Raw genomic sequence first — 24,231 nt, forward strand, 5'->3', positions numbered from 1 at the left:
GTGGATGGATGGATGGATGGATAGGCAGATGGATGGATGGATGGATGATGGATGATTAGATGGATAGGCAGATGGATGGATGGATGGATGGATAGACAGATGGATGGATGATTAGATGGATAGGCAGATGGATGGATGGCTGGATAGACAGATGGATGGATGATTAGATGGATAGGCAGATGGATGGATGGATGGATAGATGGATTCACCCCATCCGCAGTTGATGATGGTATTCTGGTAGATGTGTTTGTATGAGCTTCAGGCAGTAACATAAGCCTGAATAAAGTTAAAAATAAACATTCACACACACCCTCTCTCTTTCTCTCCTCCTATATCTCTGCTTTATGAGACTGTGTGTCAGAGAGGATTTGTGCTTGCATGTCATGTCAGCAAGCTTCTTTCAGTGTTTACCCAGTATGTGTCCGATATTTTCAGGCAATGGCTCTAAAGTGTCTTTCTCCTTGCCCTAGGGCATGTACATCAAATCAACATACGATGGCCTACATGTCATAACGGGCACTACAGAGGGAGTGAGTGGTCATTTTCAATCTTTAAGTACAATCTCAATATGACATGCATAGACAGTTCAGCTGAAGAAAGGACATGTAATCATAAAAATAATTGTGTCTTTTCCATGTGTAATCCAATAGCTTTCTCCCTCTCCCTCTCTCAGTCGCTAGCTGACCGCTGTAAGAAAATCCATGCTGGTGATGAGGTCATACAGGTCAACCATCAGACAGTGGTGAGTGTATCTACTGCACACAATAATTTTACCCTATAACTGATAATATGGCTGGATCATTCCTATTGGTCAATGAAGGATTGACCTGAAATTGACATTATATTAAATATATATGAAATTGAAGTCGTCTGATAGTATGCTGTTATTTTCCCAACAAAAATGATGTTACTACCTGGAGGATGATAGTTGTTAATTAGTTTAAAAGGATAGTTCACTCAAAAATGAAAATTCTGTCATTAATTACTCACCCTCATGTTGTTCCAAACCAGTAAGACCTTCATTCATCTTTAGAACACAAATTAAGATATTTTTTATGAAATCCAAGAGCTTTCTGACTCTGCTTAGACAGCAGTGCATCTGACTCATTCTTAATTTGTGTTCTGAAGATGAACGAAGGTCTTACGGGTTTGAAACAGCATCACGATGAGTAATTAATGACAGAATTTTCATTTTTGGGTGAACTGGCCTTTTAAGTGATATTGCTAAAAGACTGAAAATATGGTCACTGGGGGAAAAAGAGGGGAAAAAAGAAAGAAAGCATGTTTTCCTTGAAATGTTTTGAGAGAAAGAAAAGAAAAACTTTTAAAATAAATTTTAATAAATTTTTCATCCTGGAAGTTGCTACCATTCAAGAATAAATTAAGAAATGAATATTTTTAGTTAGAAACGACATATTAAATTGATCAAAAGTGACAGTAAGGCTTATAAGTAAAATATTTGTTTAAAATATTTTTTTTTATCTTTCTATTCATCACAGAATCCTGAAAATAATAATAATTTTTTCCAAAAAATATTAAGCAGCACTAATGTTTTCAACATTGATAATAATACAATTCTTTAGCACCAAATCAGCATATTAGGATAAAGAACTGACTGGGATAATGACTGCAAAAATTTAGCTTTTCCATCACAGGAATAAATTTCATTAAAAAAAATACAGACATAATTTATTTTACAGTATAATAAAATTTCACAATATTACTGTTTTACTGTATTTTTCACAAAATAAATGCAGCCTTGTTGGGAATAACTGGGTTCTTGTTAAAAAATCTCACTGAGCCCAAACTTCGGAATGGTAATGTGTATAGTTTTCCATCTTGTTTAATGATTTAACCAATATAATAAGACATAGAGTATATGGTGGTGACATGAAGAATGACATTGTTAACAAGTCAACATAATGCTGGTATGTTTTGAATTTTTTTCTGATTGTGTAATGAGGTGAACACGTGTGTTTGGCTTGCGTAGGTGGGCTGGCAGCTGAAGAACCTGGTAAACTCTTTACGTAGCAATCCTGCGGGTGTGACCCTCACGCTGAAGAAACGACCTCAGAGCACTCTCACGTCAGCCCCAGCCTTACTCAAGAACATGAGATGGAAGCCCCTCGCTCTGCAGGTACTGATGGGACGTGTGCGGTACGAGGATTAAGTGGCGTGTGTGAATTGATGATATGCTGTGGCGTAGTCCCCCAATCTGTGCCTGTTCTTTTTTTAGCAGCATTAAGAGCACTCTTCCCCTCCCTTAGGGCTTTGACCAACTAGATTGCATGGCAAATCTTCGCTCCACTCTTCCCCCACCCACCAACCTCCCTTTTTTCTCTTTCATCTTTTTACCTCTAATCTGGTGCTTATCCCTCCTTCCTCAATCTCCTCTCCTGCTCCACTGAAGCCCCGGCACATCAGGAAGCTTTACTGTGGCCCTGAGAGGAAAACGTGGAATGTCATTTTAGACGCTTGACTGTGCAGTATATAAATTGCACATATTTATTTCCTCTTTGGCGTTTCAATTGCACAGCTGACAGCGAACAAGATACGCTGATTGTCATGACAACAGCAAAGTAGAAGACACTGAGAAGGGATTTTATTTACGCAGAACCAAAGCCGTTTCAGAGTGTTTTGTGTCTTGAATACATGAAAGCAAGAGGAAACCAAATCAGCATGACTGAACACCTCTGTGATGCAGTTTTTTTTTTTTTGTTTTTGTTTTTTTGCATGTCTTCTTCCACAGACACACAATGGTCAGATTATTCTGCCACTGGAATGAGTGCTTCATTTCTAAGGAAATAAATTATTATATATAACTATATAATATTAATTGAATACATGTGATCTGGATTATGTAATTAATTCCAAAAATTAAGTACTCGTAATCAGACTACAGTTATTTTTTTATTGATTACATATTCATAATTTATTGATCCTCCCAAATTCCTCTTTTTTATCTTTTAAAAAGTTTTCCAAATTTGTGGACATTCACACAAAGACCAGTCATTAGTCAGGTGGCTACACAGCATTTGGATTTACAAAAATCATTTCAAGTTTAAGAAGTGTTTCAACATTGCATCAACTACTGATAAATTACTTTTTATTTGAATTATCACTCAGTGGGTTATTTGACTATGTATTACTATGGCTCTGGAAGGCTTTTGTCTTTCAAACACTTTAAACTGCGCAAATTATTTCTTATCTACATGTAATGCAGGCTTTCCCAAACTTTTTTTTATGTAATCTGAACCTCTTTTCCCTAATGTATTTACTTGAAGTAAAAAATATTTGAATAATTAAGTATCACATTTGCACATTCACAGTTCTCTGCCACTGGTTAATGGTCACATAACATGCAGGTAAACAAATAAAATATTTCATGTTTTATTTTGATTGATGTTATTTTAAAATTAATCATTTTAATTTAAATTTTTTTTATAATTTAATTAGCTTTTCATTAAACTCACAACCTCCTGCAGTTCCTTTACAAACCCCAGTTTGTGAAACATTGACGTAACCTAATGTTGACGTAATGTAATATTTAATGCACTTCATGTTGTTAATTACAATAAAAAGAAAAAAACAATTCTAACTCTTTTTATTTGTTAAAACAATATGGTATAAGATTATCCTATTTAAATCAATGTGAGAAATGAGTTAGGTCAAAAGTAATCTAAAAGTAGTCTGATTATATTATGTAAAATGTAATGGATTACTAATTTGTAATTTCTAAAATGTAATTTGGAATCAGTAATGGACCACGATTTGTAAGTGATCTACCCAGCTCTGTATATTTTTATTGTGGACTTTTATTTTTTTAATTAATTTTATTTAGTAATTGTCATGCACCATATGTATTTCACATATCAGTGTGAAATGGAGAAATTTACCTGCTATGAAATTATGAATAATGAAAGCACTCTTTACCAACAAGTACACCTTTGAAAATGGTCTGGGTCAAATCACAAAAGCATATTTGAACAACTTTCCTAAAGGATGTTGGAAATGCTAAATCTAACTGTACCACTGATTTTTAGCCCATCATCCCTCCCAGCCCCAGCAGCAGTGTGGCCACACCGTCCAGCACTCTCAGCACCCCATCCAGACGGGACAGCTACGCTCTACAGGACCTCTACCTCCCTCCTCCCCCAGACGAGCCATACACACCCAGGTACAGTATTAAAGTATAAACAGATGCACATTATACATATATATATATATATATATATATATATATATGTGTGTGTGTGTGTGTGACCCTGGACCACAAAACCAGTCTTAAGTCGCTGGGGTATATAGCAATAGCCAAAACTACATTGTATGGGTCAAAATTATCCATTTTTATTTTATGATAAAAAACATTAGGATATTAAGTAAAGATCATGTTCCATGAATATATTTTATAAATCTCTTACTGTAAATATATCAAAACTTCATTTTTGATTAGTAATATGCATTGCTAAGAACTTCATTTGGACAACTTATTTATTCAGCTTTCAGATGATATATAAATCTCAATTTCGAAAAATTGACATTTAAGACTGGTTTTGTGGTCCATGGTCACACACACACACATATATATATATATATATATATATATATATATATATATATATATATATATGAAACACGTCAATGTGCACATTTTGAGGACAGCACAAAAGTTTTCAAAAAATTTTGAAAGAAGTGTCTCATACTCACCAAGTAATTAATTTGATCAAAAAGTAAAACAGTAATATTATGAAATATTATAATTTAAAATAACTGTTTTCTGTTTGAATTAGTGCTCTCAAATGATTAATCGTGATTAATCGCATCCAAAATAAAAGTTTTTGTTTACCAAATATATGTGTGCACTGTGTATATTTATTATGTATATAAATACACACACATGCATGTAAATATTCAAGAAAAATATGTTATATTTGTATATTAAATATATTTATATATAATATAAATTATATAAATATATACATGTAATATATGTAAATATGTTTTTAATTTGTACTGTATGAGTGTGTATTTATATATACATAATAAATATTACACAGTACACACACATATATTATGTAAACACATTTTTTTTGGATGCGATTAATTGCGATTAATCGTTTAGCAGCACTAATTTGAATATATTTTAAAATGTAATTCATTCCTGTGATCCGAAGCTGAATTTTCAGCAGAAATTTCTCCACTCTTCAGTGTCACGTAATTCTTCAGAAATCAATCTAAAATGCTGATTTGATGCTCAAGAAACATTCCTTATTATTATCATCAATGTTAAAAACAGTTGTGCTCCTTAATATTTTTGTGGAAACCGTGATGCATTCGTTTCCAGGATTCTTTGATAAATAGAAGTTCAAATTAACAGCATTTTTTTTTAGTAGATTTTTTTGTAACATTTTAAATGTCTTTACTGTCAATTTTAATTAATTAGTTTCATGCCTGCTTAATAAAATTGTTAACATTTAAAAAAACAACAACAAAAAAAAACATCTTACTGACCCTAGACTTTTCAATTGAAGCCATACAGAGCAAAATATCATGACACCATTCGGAGGTGGATCCACTTGGTTTAACCAATTAGCAAAAACACTAACAACTGCATTGTAACACTGTGGTGGTGATGCTTGCACCGGAAACCATTTTTCTTTAGAAAAGGTCAAAATCTAGTTCACATTCAAGAATTGTGGTATAGAAGATTATAACAGATTTCTCTTACCATTGCGCAGAGATGACATAGGAAATCTTACCAGAAACTGCCAGCAGGCCGCTAAGGGTTCTGATTCGCCCAACTCCTTCCTGGATCAGGAGTACCAGAGGCGATTCCCGCTGTTGGACGAGGATGCGGTCCTGTACTGTTACGAGTATGATCAGAATCAGGGCCCTCCACCCGTACGCAGGGACAGCACTCCTACATATGGTACATGCTTTCATACATGATGATATTCAGTCTTTCCAGGCTGTTTTTATCTGTAACATATTATATACTGTATACAAAGAAGTATATTACATTAAAGTTAACCTAACCTAACCTAACCACAGTATATACTGTATACAAAGAAGTATATTACATTAAATTGACCATAAATCATTGTAAACATAACAATCAAGCTACACTTAATCTTCTACTCCTGGCCCAGAATGTGTATTGTGCTGTAATGGATCATTTGATTTTGTTTTCGCTTTCTCTGTGCTTGTGTACTAGGGCGGCTGAGGCCTATTTCTATGCCTGTTGAATATAACTGGGTTGGAGACTATGAAGATCCTGCCAAGCTGAAGAAAGAGATCAGAAGAGGTGTGTATGTGTGTGTTTGTATGTGGGTGGATGGATGAGCATTGAGGAGGATGTCATTTTGATATCTTTTCCTCAGGTTACACTGAACCAAAAAATGTAATCACTTTAGCCCTGACCTCCCCGTTGGCACATTTTAAAGTCTTTGGACATTGCGCTCAGATTGTCCCCATCTCCCCTATATTTACCTCATTTGTGCTGGGATCGATCTGCCAGTATCTCGCTGGCTCTTTGTTTGAGATTTTGGGATTTTTTTGGTTTTGCATTGCCATGGTAACTCCAACATAGAGATCTTGCCAAGATGCTGGCTTCTCATTGGTCGAGGCTAGGCTCTGTTGCTGAAGGAGTGGGAGCAGAGAGAATGCTTTCTTTAGTTACCGTGGCAGAATTTATATCAAATTTGTACATGTGCAACACAGCATCTTTCAGCCGTGTTCTTTGATCGTGAGATCCCTGAATAATTCGATTTCAACTCTAACCATTACATTATTTAAAAGGAAGAATCAAAACTGCTTTATTAAATTTTAAAAACAGACAGTTCATTGAAAATGTGCTTTGTCCTATTTTACAATCAGCATACTGTAGTTTCATAATCCCACATGTTTATTAACAGAAAACTCCCTGCTGCGATATGTGAGTGAGGACAAGGCGGGAACAGAGGAGTACCACACTGGACGTCGCAGCAGTCGGCGTAGTAGAAGGAAGAGTGAGAAAGGTGGGAGCCCCACCCACTATGCCCTAGTCCCCACCCTTCAGATGGACATGCTGCAGCAGGACCCGCTGGCCACACCCACATCTGAAACCTCATCTGTCTATCTCGTGAGTGTACTGAAGACAATGTATAAATTACTGTATTAATCTATAACTGTGTAAATACTGTATTAATGTATAATTAATTTAAGATTAAGGGATGCAGCATGAAATGATTTTATTTACTAGCTATTTGTATTTATTTACAATCTTTCAGACATTTGATCGATCGTCCATGCTTTCCCGGTCAAAGAAAGTGAAGTTAAGAGGTAAATATAAATTCTGCTAGTATTTGTAGGCAAAGAAAACTTTCTAGTAAACATTTCAGATCTGGACCTCTGTCTGGCATGTAGTTATTACATTAAATTGCTTGGCACATTACAAAATTAATTTTAATCAGACAAAAATTATTTTTGTGTTTTTTTCCCAAGAAATGATATTTAGTCATTCTTAAAATGAGAAATAAGAAATTTGTGTTCAGTAGGTTTTGCTTTCAGAGAATCCATCTCAAATATATTTCTTTTTAAAACAGAAATTAGACAGAATAAAGCAATCTATCTCAAATATATTTCGGTAAATCATTTTTGACAAAATTAGTAAATTATTACAATTTTAGATAGATAGATACATAGTTAGATACATAATTTTGATACATACATACTGTACATATTATTTATTTATTCATTTATTTGTTTATTTTTAATATCATGAAATAATTGTTTATTATGTTATTCTAATTTAAATAATTTAATTAAATAATATGTTATATAAAAATTTAATTTTAAAGCCATTTATAGTAAAATTATTAATTTTAAGAATTGTTTTTCAGAATTCTTCCTCTCTTTTTTGCTGTCCTCAAAATACTGATTGAGAAAGGATTTTTTTTTTTTTTTTGCAGTGCAATTATTTCTTTCCTATACAAATCCAATCACACATTCTCATTCTGAATAATTGCTATGTCAAGACATTTCTCTGCCATTATATGGCAGTACATCAAAAAGCCACTGTTTCGATACTATTCCTGCCAGTCTTTTCATTTATATTGCCCACTCTGACGTCTCTGCTCTCTCTCTCTTTGTCCTTCTCAGCTGGATCCCTGCCCTCCATTAGTAAGCGGCGAATCTCCTGCAGGGACTTGGGTCAGGGTGATTGTGAGGGCTGGCTCTGGAAGAAGAAGGATGCAAAGAGTTACTTCTCTCAGAAATGGAAGAAGTATTGGGTTGTGCTGAAAGATGCCTGCCTATATTGGTACACCAATGAAGAGGTGAGGGCACGAGGTCATTAATCTGCATGATGAAATGCCACAGCACAAAATGGGCCATTAGGCTGCCTACATAAACTCCCTGCTTCATCAGTATATCTGAGTTTTTCATCTATGTGCTTTCTCAGGATGAGAAAGCAGAGGGCTTCGTCAGCCTGCCTGAATTCAACATCGATCAGGCCAACGAATGTCGCAAAAAGTTGTGAGTAATAGAATAAAATAAAAAAAGATTTAATGCAGCTTTTCATTCAATGCTCACTTTGTATCTCTTGTCTGTTTTCAGTGCTTTTAAGGCTTGCCATCCTAAAATCAAAACCTTCTACTTTGCTGCGGACAACATGGATGATATGAATAGGTAAGATGAAAAGAAATATTCCAACATGCCTATAGAAACAAAAGAGACTCATAATGTAATCTGAAACATTGTCAATTCCTCATGAATGCTCTAGTCAGGCTCCCAAATCTCATTTAATGTTCCGTGAGCTGATCAAAGCTACTAATTTTAGCGACGTCCCGAAAGACTCTTTCAGCTCGGCATTTCAGCAGTGCGATGAGCTCCCCAGGTAACTTTTCTATTTTTTTTTTATGTTTGCTCGCAGGTGGCTCAGTCGAATGAACATGGCGGCAACAGCTCGCTCAGAGCAGAAGAGGATTCGACAGGATCATGGTGAGACGATGCCTTCATGCTCCGCTAAGCCTGTCGGATCAATTATTCTCCCACTCTGACTTTGTGTGGTCTGGTCTGGAAATCCTATAAATATATGCATATGAAGTACAACATGTTGGATGCATGTATGTGGCGTTTGAGTATAAATAGAGGAAGTAATTTTTGTTTATTTGTCAGTATAATTTATTCTTCTCTATCATTTGATGAATAACTACTAAAATGATACAAACACAAACATCTTTTAAATAAATTGCTGCTTTCCACAGCCTTCGAATGCCATTGTTCTTGGACTCCTCATGTGTTTAATGGATATTTGCTGTCGTTTTCTCAGACTACTGGAGCGAGAGTGACCATGAAGACACTGATCACATGTCCTCAACACCCAAACAGCATAGCCCTCCACCTCCATATGACACTTACCCACACTCCACCTCAGTAAGTCTCGTCTTTCTTTCTTTTGTGTTGCTTGGGTTCCTGTGTTCACACTGTGTGAATTCTTGCTGTGTATGTATAGCCTGAATATACATGTAATATACTGTAAGTCACTTTGGATAAAAGCTTCTGCTAAATGCATAAATGTAAATGTCTAAATTGAATAATGTCCCATATCTTGAAAACGCTGAAGTAAAATGGTTTAATATGAGGTGTGTATATAGATTGGATTCTCGGAGTCCTCCTCGCTCCATGCAAAATCATGCAACTCCTCTCCTCATCAACTACAGTTTAAAAGTTTAAAATACTTGTGGTGTTTTTGAAAGAAAACCCAAGTGTGCATCTATTTGATGAAAAATACATTAATATTATGAAATGTTATTATAATTTAAAATAACTCATTTCTATTTTAATATATTTAAGTGTAATTTATTCCTGTGAAGGCAAAACTGAATTTTCAGCAGCCACTACTCCAGTGTTTAGTGTCACATTACCCTTCAGAAATCATTTTAATGCTTATTTAGTGCTCAAGAAACATTTCTTCTTATTATCAGTGTTGAAAACAGTCGTGCTGCTTAATATTTTTGAGAAAACCTTGATGCACTTTTTTTTTCAATTCTTCAATGAATAAAAAGTTCAAAAGAGCAGCAGTTATTTATAATAGGAATCGTTTGTAACATTATAAATGCCTTTACTGTCACTTTTGATCAATTTAATACAACCTTGTTCAATAAAAGTTTTAATTTCTTAAAATAAAATTACTGACCCCAAACTTTTGAACAGTAGTGCATTCTGTATAAATAAAACTAAGACTGAAGGAAACAAATGAGGTGAAACAATGCAGAAAGACAAGAGAAGGACAGAGAGGGAGGGAGAGCAGGATGAATAATGAGGTGTGAAGGGGTGGAGAGAATGGAGATGAAGGACACATTAATTATTTAGACTCAAGGGATGATTGTGGCCACTGTAAATTCATAGTCAAAAGGCACTTTTTTTAAAGAGGATCTCTGTAATCTTAAGGAAGGAGACGCAGATCAGTCCCATAATCCTATGAGGGAGAGTTGTATGTGCGTAATGTGTTGCTGTCTCAGATCTTTCCATTCAGGCAGAGCATAACTAAGGGTGACGGCAGTGAGCTTGTAAAAGAAGACAGCAGAGAAAATGGAAAACAGGGATCTAAATGCCCCTCTTGTTATAGTTGTCCTTCGTTCTGGATTTATGCTTCTTCTTGCACCAATGTCTAAGTCGTAAATATACCAACTAAAAGGACCTTGCATGATTACAGGCAAGTCCATTCCAGGAGTCCCAACACATCCGCCCACCCTCCACAGAGACCATCCAGTCCCGCTCCCCGCTCTCCGAGACACATGGGGGCAGCGTGAGCAGCGCAAGCTCTCCTGGCAGAAAGTCTGCCAGCCAGCGGCGTTCATGGCAGGACCTCATCGAGACGCCCCTCACCAGCTCAGGCCTCCATTTCCTGCAGACTCTGCCATTGGACGACTCCGTGTTTGTCGATCCCAGTCGAGCCGTGCCTGTGGAGCTCTGCCGCCAGTCGACGCTCCCCGCCCAACATGGGCTGCCACCAGAACACTATGTCCCGTCCATCACACCCACCCAAAAGCCCATCACAGCTTTAGGAAGAGGAGAAGGATTAGAAGGTGGTGGAGGAGGAGGCAAGCACCGCAGTTTCACCTTGCCCCGTGACAGTGGTCTTCATGCCATCCTGGCTGCCAGCAGTGCAGCTGAACACGCAGATGCACAGCTCTACCACCTGGGCCAGGCCCATGCCAGAAACACAGGTCAGGAAACTGAGAACTTGTGAGAAGTGTGTGTTTCTAACTTTGCTTACATATGAAGAGGCAAGTTAGTGGGTGAGTTAGCATGTGTAGGCAAAGGGATGTGAGTAATATTTTAAAGGTGTGCCTACTTGTCATGATTTCCCTTCGGTTTCAAACATGTTTTTAATAGTAGTAAAACCATATGCATTTTCAATACATTTCATGAATATAATAATAATAGTTGTTATTATTATTATTATGTAAATATTCATCATATTCGAACACTATAAATATTTTCAGATTAGTATTATAACTATTGTAAATAAGATAACAAGTCTTAAAATTGTATCCAATACTGCAATTATTTTTTTATTAATATTCAGAACTGGTTTTAGTTGTGGTTAATATTTATAATAATAATAATAGTTTTTGTAAATAATTTCTAATGATTAATAATTAATCTGATGCTGATTATTTTAAACCTTATTTGTATTCAGTATTAATGTTTTAGCATAATAATAACAACAATAATATTAATAATGTTTATATATTAGTAATATATTATTAACATTATTATTTGTTTTTAAGCAAACGTTTTGTGTGTGTGTATGGAAAATTGTTTTCATCTTTGTTTTGAGCAATGTGTAAATGTTTAGCTTTACATTTCTTCTCCAAAAAATAAGTAACTTATTTTACCTGTGAATGCTTTTGTTGCATCAGTGTAAAAGTGTTGGTGAAATATTGATCGATTAGTTTTTTTTGTTGTTTATGTTAGAATCACTTCTGTGGTTTTGATAATGGCTTGATAGCAACCTGACAATATCTGTATTCATCGTAATATAGTTTTTAATTAGATGTCATGATAGATTTCTTCTTTTTTTTTGCTAAATGTCATTGAGAGGATGCTGCATTTTGCTTCAGCGCTTCAGTTATTTGTATCGTAGCTTGTAATGATGAACATATTGCTGCTTGATTCAGATGCACTGTAGCTGCAAATCTCAGCTGAATACCCATCTCCCTTAAGACCTCCAATAGCCTCATATTAGGTGCAGTCCTTCTAATCCAACGTGACAGCTCTCATCCCTGTCTATCCTTTTTCATCCCTCCTTTCTGTTCCACACATTCGCTGTTCCTCAGAACTAAACTGTGCCTCAAAGCACACGAGGAGGAGTCCCTTCAGTGCGTGTTAATGTCGTCTCAGGATGGAACAGAGGAATGTGGCTTAGGGCCATTCTCTCTCTCTCTTTCTTCCACACTGGGATCCCTTATAGTCATTCTAACGTGTAATTCCCTAATGAGAACAGCTAATATGATAATTACAATAAGCACTTATTCTGTTGTGTTATACTATAACAAGGGACAGAGCTGAGAATCCCTGTTATAGGCTATATATAAATGGATTTTAAACCTAGCCTATAATGACATGCATACAGTACCATATTAATATATTTACATGCTTTATGATAATTATTTAAATAACCACTATTGATACCATTACAAAAAGATTAGTTTGAAAGTTATGTTGCGTTTAATGATTCTGGTGAATTGCATTGTAAGTACCTCTTCTCCCCCCTCTGTAGGTCCAGAGCGGGAGCGCAGGCACCAGGCTGACTCATTGGGGGATTTGTACAGGGCTCTGGAGAGGACTAGTCTATCACCAGTCAATGAGCACAGGTCCTCTTCTCGATTAGAGTACAAGCGATCATTCGTCCGCCGCTGCAATGATCCGTTACTCAATGAAAAGCTGCACCGCCTGCGGATCCTTCAAAACTCATTCAAGGTACAACTGTCATCAGTTCACGTCCTGGTTTACTGATTTCCCTAAGCAACCTGACCACAAAAAAAGTAGTTCATAGCATAAGATAAGATGTAGTTAGTTTAGTGATTGCGTTTTTAAATCCCAAAATCTTAACCTAATATTTATACACATTACATTCAATTTCTTTTGCTCACCAAGGCTGCATTTATTTGATCAAAAATACAGTAAAAACAATAATACGGTGAAATATTATTTCAATTTAAAATAACTGCTTTCTATTTTAATGTATTCATTAAAATGTAATGTATTTCTGTGATTGAAAGCTGAATTTTCAGCATCAGTGTAACACGATCCTTCAGAAATCATTCTAATATGTTGATTTGGTGCTCAAATCGTCATTTTTTTCATGATTTTTTTGGACAGAATGTTTAAATCAACATTTTAAGTACAAATCTTTTCTAACATGATAAGTACTGTCACTTTTGATCAGTTTAATGCATCCATCCTTGCTAAACAAAAAACTGTATTTTTTTAAATAAACCAATCACTGTCTGAACTTATTTTAATTTATTAATATATTATGAAAATTAAGAATGAATAATATATATTTCAGAAACTACCCATAATGTAGATTAAGAAATGTTGTTCAAATGTTGTTCATTCTTAGCTCATGATATCTAATGCATTATCTAATTATAACTTTAACTAATAACTTTAACAAATTAAACCATTTTGTAAAGTGTTCCCAGTTTTTTAACATCCAGACATCGTGATGCAATTTAGCTAAATGGAAAAAAACCTTTTGTCAAAAAAACAAACACATTTTTTAAAACTTTATAATCAAAGATGCAAATATTTTTTGAAAGATGCCATGAAGCTTCTGCTTGGCAGTTTTAAACGCACTACATTTCATTTTTAGGTTTACCAGAGGCATTTTTAGCCATAACTTGCACATCAAAAAAACTAGCCTGCCTTAGACATAAGACATAAAAAAAACGTCTTTGTCTTATGTCTTATGATCATAGACATGTGTTGTATAATTTAATACACATCATTAATTGTGGCGTCTTGTTTTGACAGGACATCCCTCTTCAAGAGGCAGAGACTAAGATCATCCATCGGGATGTGTAGCCAGAGATACAGAGAACACAGCAGGGCACAGCACCAGTCATTTCAGCCATATCTGCTAAGAAAAGATCCACCCTCTTTCCCTGGAGGGTTCATCTTAGTCACTTTTATCAAACATCTACGTCTTTCCAAAGGAATATTTCTCATTCTTTTACTCTGTTGCAGCATTCATGAATTTCCTCTCGTTGCACTCACTTTCTTTGCTTTATGTTATTGCACATGCTAATATCGGCATTATTGTGTATGTAAAGATCTTTTCTCTTGAATTATTTGTGTTCGTAATAATGACTGGCCTAAAACAACTGGGACCAAACAACTGCACTTGAACTCTATGTGAAATGAACTCTATGAACTCTATCCTAAAGTAGTCTCTCATGACTGAAAGAGAAAAAAAACACAGGGATAAAAGAATAAAACTACTGATATAGAAATTATTTTGTTCTAAATCTGATTTGCATGGCCATTGTCTAGTCAATAGATTTCCTGTCTGTGATCTGTCTTAACTGAGAGTGTTAATTCCAGCCTCACTGAAACTAACATTTTTCAATGGTAAATGTAACTATGAGTGTAAGAGCAGGATTGACAGGATGCAATGATTGCGTGTCTGTGTTCGGGTGAGTGTCGAAAGCCTATAATGTATGTTGTAATATTCTGACCGTTTGCACCCTAGCAGCAAGGTTCTTGCAATAATGTTGAACTAAAACGATTAATTAGTTTAACACTGTCTATTTTTGTAAGCATGATATTTATTGAGATGTTTGTACATTGTTTTGTATGCTCAACTATGTGTTATCTGAAGATAACTGCAAGCGTAAATTCCTTCATGTGTTCCTGAAAGATCTTTAACAAAATGAAACTTTCATGTGAAAGCACCAGTGTTCTAGTATCTCCAAAACAGTAATTTTATCAATAAATTGTTTGATGTTTTGACATTATTTTAAGTACCAGTTTGACTTGTTTGGTATGCAGTGTGTGAAATTTTGTATTTATTTCTTGGAGGGTTGGGCCATCAGAACAGTCCAATGGATTCAGTTGTTATTTCTAAATTATAGATGACAGTTTTTCACAATGTGTATTATCACTGACTGAATAACCATCTGCAAATCGTATTAAGCTGATATAGCCTTACTGATGATGACAGCTGGGCTGTACTTACAGTAACCTATATTTATTCTCTGGGTAGATCCCAGGCACTGCCTGTTCTAGGCATTCCATGCACATGGCCATAAACGTGCAACTCATTCTAGTTCAGTTGGCAATTAAAATGCTTGGATTAAGGCCAGCATTATGAGGGAAATGATAAGGGCTTGAATGAGGGTACTCTTATGGAGAGTGTGGTGAGAGGTTTTCATTAAAATCTGAGCATTGTCTGCCCTTGGATGACACAAACAGAAAACCAGAACTGAACAGCTTTGTTCTGATTAAAGTGAGTGCTCAATCAAAATTACCATGGTACTATCATGTTTTTTGGACATGATTGAAATATTTTGGAGAACATTAAAAACCTGGTACTTTAATATTGTAATCATTCAGTCACATTGTGGTACATCAATTCTATAAATATTATGGAATTACTACCATCTGAAACTGCCACAATAAAGGAACATAGTCATAGTCACGTTGTTTCAAAATAACAAAATGCTGCATGCTGGAGAATAGGCTGATTCATTTTTATGGTGGCCGGACAGCAGCAGTGTGAAAATTATCCATGGTTTTATTATAGTAAAAGTGTAGTAACCATGTTTTTGTTTTTTGGTTTAATTTGCAGTAAAACCATGGTTAATAGGGGTAGGCTAAACAAATGTCCTACACGTGTGCTTGTGTGCTTCAGGGCCACTCTACAAACGAATCGATGTTATTGAACGAATCCTTTTATTGAACGATTCAGTGTTCACTTCTGTGCACGCAATCATGTTCGTCGCCTACAAGGCCACATTCAAATGAGTTATTGTAGCTTTACGTTTCAGTTTTCAGAATCAGATAACTGTACCGTAAACGTATTTGCAGCAAAGCTGTATTAAATAGTACAAAAATAAAATGCAAAATGTTCTCAGTAATTCTAAGAGTAATAGCCTTGGCCCTTTTTGTCTGAATAACCTAAAAGATTCGCTTAGTGAATCGATCTCATTCTCAAGAAAGAGCATAATTATTAATCCCACATAATAGTCTAAACACAATTAAAATGACATTAAGGGCGTTACTGTTGTTTTTCAGTTTTTTAAGGCAGCTGTTGACAAAATGACTTTTGCACTTGATTAAACCCCAACAAATGACAAAATGAATGAAAAATATATCTGCTTGGCTGTGAGAGAATAGAGATTAGACTCGTGTCGGTCAAGATTGAATCGACTAAAATGACTCGTTCAAAATTCTATGACACATTCACTTTTGCCGTCCCTATAATGTAGAAAGCCCCACTGAAAGAGTTGTTGAACAAAACTGGAAACTATCATATACATAAAGTAGCCTAATATGCAAATGATGAATATTAGGGTTTTTTCCACTACTCTATTAGATTATTGTGTGTACCCGCTAACAATTTTGGTTCCCAAAACGTTCTGGGAATGTTATTTTTGGTTATAATATATATGTGTATACTGAAGAAGGTTCTCTTTTCGCCTACAAGAACCTCATGCTGGATGGTTAGCTTGAGTTACGAAAAAAATAACTAAAATGACCGATCCCAGGACAGTCTTGGTGAACGAATCTCCGTGAAGAAAGGATTCAAAAGATTCGATTCGCTGAGATGAATCAACCTCCCCAGCACTACCACCCACTTCCGAGCTCGAGTGAGTCGGAGAGACAGACAGAGCGAGGGCACACAACACACACCTCCGCTCTCTTCCTCACCACAGACTCTCCACCGATTCACCACCGGCTGCCTCATCCAGGCATGGCAGACGGCTTTACCCCATCATGGCAGTGCTACATTACACCCTTGACTTCAAGCTCCGTGCGCCAGGTAAATGTGAGTGAAATGAATGAAGAAGAGAAGGGCTCGTGTTGCACTGCAGACGTGCGGGCCTCCTCGAAACTGCTCTGTAAGCGATTTATTGTCTCTTATAATAGCGGCCAGGCTGCAGTCCCACTGCTGCATTGCCGAGACGGCCACGGGATGCATGTGTTATTGCATTCGAGCGTATGGCTTCTTTTGTTGTCCTCCTGACGTTTGCTCTGATAAATGACCTTCCAGTTGTAGGGGGGTAGCATAGCGGTGCGTTAGCGGAGGCTAATGTCGGCTGTGTTTCTTGCATTTGAATGAAGCTCTTATATGAACATATGCGCTCGCAGACGAAACATTACCTCTTACATATTACCTATAGTTACGAATGCTACTAACTTACTTACGATAATAATATCGCAAGCCGATAAGATCAGTAGTCCATACTTGCACACTGACATGCCTTAACGTTAACGTTACCTGTTTTGTGAGCAGCGTGACAGGTGCAGATATCATGTACTATGTGTTTGGGTTTGTATTAGATATATTTACTGCTGCATTTCTGTATGTTACAATTCTACCCTACTTTTTACGGTAGAATAGCTAGGAATCAATATGGATTGACTAGTTTGGGTAGATGTGCGAAACTAGGTTAAAATGGATTGTTTTGCAAGATATCCTTTTATTTAAGAGCAATCTGAATCCCTCAATTAAATTAATTATCATATTTAATGTACAAAACAGGCCCAACTTATTTGTGATTTGTGAGTTTTAAAGGGAAAATTATGAAATGTAATGATGTATAAGAAAATTAGTTTTTCGCACGTGCTGTTCAAAACTGATCTGACTTTCCTCTGTGGAAAACAAAAGATGTTGTCTCAGTCACCATTCACTTTCAGTTTAAGAAAGCTGCGATGATGTGAATAGTGAGTTACGTTTTCAGTTCTTAAAGGAATAGTTGACCCCCCTCCCCCCCTTCTTTCATTACATGTTTTGAAGAATGTTGGTAAAAATGTGTTTTTTTTGTTTGTTTTTTTACTGAACCATTTCTCAAAATATATTTTATATATCTTTTATGTTTCACCAAGAAAAAGTTTTGGAAAAACATTAGGGTGTGTAAATGTAATAAGATTGGCTTTAGAGTCAGTCATCTTTATTGATAAACAAATCTGTCTGTTTCCCCTCTCTTTTTAGCTGATGTCTCTGCAACTGTGCATGGCCTGCAGTCTATATTTCAAGAGCAGGAAATGACAGCGAACATCCACGACTCGGAGGGACATGGATATCTGGCAACCTTTGTCGGCAAGAATGGCAGGTGAGCACTTTTGCCTCTTTCGCAACATGCCACAGTATGCACAAATTCTTCAAGTTTTGTTTAGCTGAAAGCGGGAGGGATCTGAATTTGAATGACGAGTGATGAATGATTGCCCTCTCATTATATCGAATTTTTTAGCAATGAAAAAAAGCCACCAGTCTCAATTCCATGGAGCTTTTTCATTTTTGCTCTGTAACAGCTAAGCATAATGTTAAAGCTAACTGACCAATGTGCACTGACTAAATGCCCCACTGAAAACACCAGGTGTGCTCCTGAGTTCAGACACTCTTTAGGATGACCATTGATTGGCCAGTTAAGTGCATCCTCTGTGCAACAAAGGAAAGCATTTAGAAGAGTGCAGGGTCATTTTAGTGGCTTTGTGCATCTGATCTAAAGGCTTTGGCACTCACTTCCTGTTTTGTGTGCGGCTTGCTGTGTAAACCGCTATTGGGGCTTTGTGTAGGCTTAAACTGGGATGAATCTGGCCTGAGCGCTGCATATAATTTTTTGACTGCAGTTTTGAGGTTTTAATTGTGCTTCTATATTTTCCTTGTGATCAGGTTTGCCATCTTACGAATGCACTCCCATGGTCTGGTGACCTTTGACCTGCAGTGTCTTGAAGGGGATGATGTAGCCCAAGTAGATAATGTAAGTTAACAGAACTGATAGAGATAATAGGGATGCATGATAACTTGAGGTCAATCTTAAAAGGATAGTTCACCCAAAAATGAAAATTGTCATTAATTAATCACCCTCATGTCGTTCCAAACCCATAAGACCTTCATTCATCTTCGGAACACAAATTAAGATATTTTTGATGAACTCTCATGAATAAGTCGTTATTTCTGCACACAAAGTATTCTTGTAGCTTCATAAAATTAAGGTTGAATCACTGATGTCACATGGACTAGTTTAATGAAGTCTGTACTACTTTTCTGGGCCTTGAACATGTCAGTTGCGTTGCTGTCGATGGAGGGTCAGAAAGCTTTCAGATTTCATCATAAATATCTTAATTTGTGTTCAGAAGATGAATGAAGGTCTTACGGGTTTGGAGCGACATGAGGATGAGTAATTAATGACAGAATTTTCATTTTTGGGTGAACATTTTTTCTTTAAAAAAAAAGAAAAATTTTTTCTTAAGCAAATCTCACAATGAATGTCAAATGTCTTATATTTCCAGACATACCCTAAAGTTTATGTTTATATACCATCATTCAAAACATTTGTGGTGGTTGTTTTTTTTTTTTTCATGTTTTGGAAAGGAGTCTCTTAAGCTCACTGTGGCTGCATTTATTTGCTCAAAGATACAGTAAAAGCAGCAATATTTTGAAATGTTACTACATTTTAAAATAACTGCTTTCTATTTTAAAATATTTAATGTAATTTGACTAAATTAAATTAAACTAAACTAAATTACTCCAGTCTTCAGTGTCACATGAACCTTCAGAAATCGTTCTAATATGCTGATTTGCTGCTCAAGAAATGTTTTTATTAAGATTTTATTTATTTATTTTTTTTTTTTTTTGATGAATAGAAAGTTAAAAATAACAGCATGATCATACATCATTCTGACCTCAGATCAACCATGAGGCATGAGTGATTCAACCTGTTTCTCTTTATTTAGAAGGTCATAATTAAGACTGTTTTCTTTGCAGCTACTGAATGCACTGGAGAATAAATTAAAAGCTCTCCTGGATGGAAATATCCAAAGGATCAAGAGGTATTTTCATTCTGAATCAGTTCCATAAATAAAACCTCTTCATTGTTTACTCATTTCAAGCATGTATCCTGTGGGACATTATTTAGATCTTTTAACTGAATATTTCCTGTCAGACTCCCTGCGCTGGTTCGAGGCAGTGATGTGGACCGATACTGGCCCACGGCTGACGGCAGGCTGATGGAATACGATATTGATAAAGTTGTGTACGAGAAGGACTCCGCCTACCAGAACATCAAAATCTTGCACTCGCGGCAGTTTGGCAATATACTCATCCTTAACGGGGATGTCAGTAAGTAAAAAGGGTCTTGTTTATTTACTAGTTTTAGGGTTATTGTGCCGTGGAAACATGTGGTAATTTAGTGTGATTGAATGTCAGATCTGGCAGAAAGTGATCTGCCCTACACTCAGGCCATTATGGGTAGCGGCAAAGAGCACTATGCTGGAAAGGAGGTACTAATTCTGGGAGGAGGAGACGGTGGAATTCTCCATGAGGCGGTGAAGCTCAAACCAAAGATGATCACCATGGTTGAGATATCCTTTATGCTTAAATGAAAAACAGCTCAGTAATTTGTAACTGTCTGACTAGTTTTTACTTTCCTTAATTGAATATTTACATTGACGAACTGGTCATTGATGGATGTCGGAAACACATGAGGAAGACATGCGGGAATGTTTTAGATAACTTGAAGGGAGATTGTTATGAGGTAAGAATTGAATTGTCTGTGTAGTGACATTTTATCAGTTAAAGCTCTTATTTATTTCACCCCCAGTTACCAGCAAAGCTTCAGTTCAAAAGTTTGGGATTGGTACTAAAGGTCATTGCACACTGAGTTGGATCGAGTTCAATTTTCTGCATTTTTCGCATCCATACCAAGCATTTTGAGAGGTGTTTTGACCATTAAGAACCACCGTGCAAGCGAATGCCAAAATCCAAAAGGGCCACTAACAAGTTGATCCACTTCGTATCGCAGCACAAAGCACTGTATGACAAACAAAGTGTGGAATACAAAGAGACTGATTGGATGGACCCAATATTTCCTCTTTAAAAGAGAAAAAGAAAGGGGAAATATTGGGTCCATCCCAGACAGAGGACAACAAAATCATCCTTACAAGACTATTTTGTATTGTTTTGCAATTTTTTTTCTTAATTTATTAATACACATCGGAGTCAATGTGCAAGGTTTCAGAGTTTTTAGTATGGCGAATATGAAAAAAACGCATAATAAAATTTTGCACTCAGTGTGCAAGGACATTTTGACTGCATTTATTTGATCAAAAATACAATGACATTTAAAAGAACTGTTTCCTATTTGAATATATTTTAAAATGAAATTTATTCCTGTGATGGCAAAGCTGAGTTTTCAGTATCATTACTTCAGTATTTAGTGTCATATGGTCTTTTAGAAATCATTCTGTGTTGATTTGGTGCTGAAGAAACATTACTTACTATTATCATTTTTGTCATGATTCTCTGATGAATCATGTTAAAGTTAAAAAGAACAGCATTTATTTGAGAGTGAAATGTTTTGTCAGATTGTAAATGTCTATACTGTCACTTTTGATCAATTTAATGAGTCCTTGCTGTATAAAAGTATAAATTTCTTCCTACTGACCCCAAGCATTTTAACGGTAGTGTTCTATTGGACTGTATTACTCATTCTCAGTTATTTGTCCTTTTTTTTTGGCTCTCTCTCAGGACCGTTCAAAAGTTGCTAAACCTATTTGTATGCTTGAAGTTACAATGAGGCCCCTTTCCTGCTTTTGAAACAAGTGCAATATAGACAGTTGAGGGAAATTACCCAAACTCTGGGCTCCTGCCAGCCTCTTTATGGCTAACAATGAAAGTATATTTCCCACAATGAATATCACATTTTCTCATTTTCCCCTTTTTTGTTTTAGGTTTTGGTTCAAGACTGTGTTCCTGTACTGAAAAAGTTTGCCGAGCAAGGGAGGACGTTTGATTATGTTATAAATGACTTGACAGCTGTCCCCATTTCCACAGCACCTGAGGAAGGTTAGTGTACTGTATATGCAGCTACACTTTGAGCCTTACAAGTATTACATTGATTAATTTGATCTGGATTCTTCTATAGATTCAACATGGGAATTCCTGAGACTCATCCTTGACCTCTCCGTTAGGGTTCTGCGGCCTGGTGGAAAGTACTTCACACAGGTGAGAGGGGCGGGTAGTTCAATTTACTGTGAAGTTTTGCTGTTTTTCCATTCCTTTAATATGCTAATATGTTATTTTCTGCCTGTAGGGTAATTGTGTGAATCTGACTGATGCGCTCAGTGAATATGAAAAGCTTTTGGGGAGACTTTCGTGCAAAGTGGATTTTTCCAAAGAGGTGGTGTGTGTTCCCTCATATATGGAGCTGTATCCTTTTTAAATTCAGTTCTCTTGTGGTGAAATACATTTATCATGACAATTATGTTAAATGATTTATATTTAGTTTTTTTTTCTGTCAAACATTTGCCAATTATATAGTTTTTATATAGTGATTTCAAGATAACTTTAAATTGATAAATGTTTGCTTTAATTTAATTAGTTTTTTTCTTGTTGTCCACTGAAGTTTTTGTCAAGGAAACCCTCATATCACTTGAATTGACTGTTCCTTAACATGTTGACTCAGATGGGTGTTTTACACCATCTGGAAGAAGTAATGTCTCTTCCTCCACTCTCTCCTCCAAGTCCTGCCGGAATGTGAAGATTTCCCCCTCACCCTCTGATGCACTGAGGGGAGACGTGCACATATCTTTCCAAGCACTGTTTCCGTTTCTATTGTCCATTCACGTCCAAAAATGAACAGCCTTCCCTGTTTTGACATGGCTATTTGCATTTTTGTGTTTGAAATTTCACAGAGTTCCTTGTTTTGTTTGCGAGTGTTGGTTTGATGTTGTTTGTGTGGAGTCCTCCAGGGAGCGCTGTGGTGCGGTGTGTGAGTGGCACTGCTGACTATACTGAAGCCTGGAGGGTGGCGAAGCATCCAGACACATTTCTGACTCCTGCCTTTGAGGATTTGCTCTTATGATTCAGATTTTACAAACCAATTTGTGTTTTACTGTAGCTCCACAGGTTTCTTTTTGTCGGCCCTTGTGTTTGAATTTTTTGCATCCTTTTGTAACTGTGGCTTGAGTGTGATTTAATTCATGGTGCTTCACAGAGAGTTCATTGGCAGTGTTGCATTCTGGGATTTCACTGAATAGTCTATTGAAGCCCCTAAATATGTCTTAAAAGGGAAAAAAGTCATTGCTGTGGCAATTTTCATTCGTTTTCTTTTTACTGAACTGTGAATGTTTAGGTTTTTTTTTATGATTAGCACAAACTAGGTCCAAAGTAGGTTTCCCTGCTTGATGTTTTTGCAAGGATTTTGTTTTTGTTTTTAATTACACGTTTTTACTGAATGTAGGCCACTTAGTTTCACGCCCTTTTATCCATACGGTGCTTCGTTGATATTATTTATTATTTTATTTTATTTGACCATATACCAGTGATCCTGCCCTGAAAAGTAACTTCTGTTAATGAGTGATAATCATCTATTAAAGCAGTTGAGGAGAAAAATGTCTAGTCTCTCTTTTTTGTCTGTTCTCTGATCCAGTCCTATGAAAATACTATGCACAATTATTATGATCATTGTGATTGCCATTTCTCATAGCACTTCACAATCATAACTGCTATCAAAAGTAATGTCAGTAAAAATAACTGCAATGCAATACGTTTACACTGCTTTGCATTACGAAAGGAAATTGGTTTTCAGTTACAATTTTAACGTCTAACATTTAATAAAATAGAAAGTGAAGGTAAAGTAAAATCAACAGATCTTCGAGTTTAATTTAAATAGTTTTTTTTTTTAATAAAACAAAATCAAATTATATTTATTTTTGTGAAAATGACCATACCAGAAAGATGTTGCATTAAAGCTATAAAAGTGGTCAATGATTTTAGAAAAGGTGCACAAATAATTTCGCGATATTTAGAACGCACTAATAAAGGGCACTGACGATGATCAACCTTTTTATTTTTTTTTATTATCATTATATCTTTAAATGACAAAAACAAAACAGTACAGCGATTATCAATCTCGCTATCATCCTTTGTATTGCATTACGTCATATTTTTCATGCTGGATTACGTGCCAAGGAGCTAAAACTTGTGTTTTCTGTTAGTTGTAGTTTTTT

The 24,231-nt window shown here is 35.9% G+C and overlaps 2 protein-coding genes across 4 annotated transcripts in view; both read left to right on the forward strand.

Moving 5' to 3' along the window:
- The window catches only part of LOC306862837 (connector enhancer of kinase suppressor of ras 2-like), a 39,779-nt gene extending 24,765 nt beyond the window's left edge, over nt 1-15,014 (forward strand). The window contains exons 7-22 of the mRNA XM_079405852.1: nt 471-530; nt 674-742; nt 1,991-2,137; nt 4,044-4,177; nt 5,739-5,929; nt 6,215-6,304; nt 6,915-7,120; nt 7,269-7,320; nt 8,140-8,315; nt 8,441-8,514; nt 8,596-8,667; nt 8,912-8,979; nt 9,311-9,414; nt 10,697-11,210; nt 12,770-12,969; nt 14,029-15,014. Coding sequence (XP_079261978.1) covers nt 471-530; nt 674-742; nt 1,991-2,137; nt 4,044-4,177; nt 5,739-5,929; nt 6,215-6,304; nt 6,915-7,120; nt 7,269-7,320; nt 8,140-8,315; nt 8,441-8,514; nt 8,596-8,667; nt 8,912-8,979; nt 9,311-9,414; nt 10,697-11,210; nt 12,770-12,969; nt 14,029-14,079 — 2,208 coding nt within the window. The 3' untranslated portion in view covers nt 14,080-15,014. The remainder of the gene's footprint in view (nt 1-470; nt 531-673; nt 743-1,990; nt 2,138-4,043; nt 4,178-5,738; nt 5,930-6,214; nt 6,305-6,914; nt 7,121-7,268; nt 7,321-8,139; nt 8,316-8,440; nt 8,515-8,595; nt 8,668-8,911; nt 8,980-9,310; nt 9,415-10,696; nt 11,211-12,769; nt 12,970-14,028) is intronic.
- Nucleotides 15,015-16,847: 1,833 nt separating this feature from the next.
- Nucleotides 16,848-23,610, forward strand: LOC306862621 (spermine synthase-like). Of its 3 annotated transcripts, none has more exons than XM_079405520.1 (11): nt 16,848-17,044; nt 18,212-18,332; nt 18,893-18,980; nt 19,988-20,052; nt 20,166-20,341; nt 20,429-20,583; nt 20,667-20,756; nt 21,952-22,066; nt 22,146-22,225; nt 22,314-22,429; nt 22,686-23,610. In XM_079405520.1, exons 1-11 carry the CDS (start codon nt 16,993-16,995, stop codon nt 22,714-22,716), a joined length of 1,089 nt encoding a protein of 362 aa, XP_079261646.1. In that variant the 5' UTR covers nt 16,848-16,992; the 3' UTR covers nt 22,717-23,610. The 3 variants fall into 3 exon arrangements, with proteins under 3 accessions (XP_079261646.1, XP_079261647.1, XP_079261645.1); XM_079405521.1 differs by having other exon boundaries at nt 16,858-17,038; XM_079405519.1 differs by having other exon boundaries at nt 16,874-17,117.
- Nucleotides 23,611-24,231: the final 621 nt, after the last annotated feature.

The sequence above is a fragment of the Barbus barbus genome (genome assembly GCF_936440315.1).
Source record: "Barbus barbus genome assembly, chromosome: 43".
NCBI classification, from domain to species: Eukaryota; Metazoa; Chordata; class Actinopteri; order Cypriniformes; family Cyprinidae; genus Barbus; species Barbus barbus.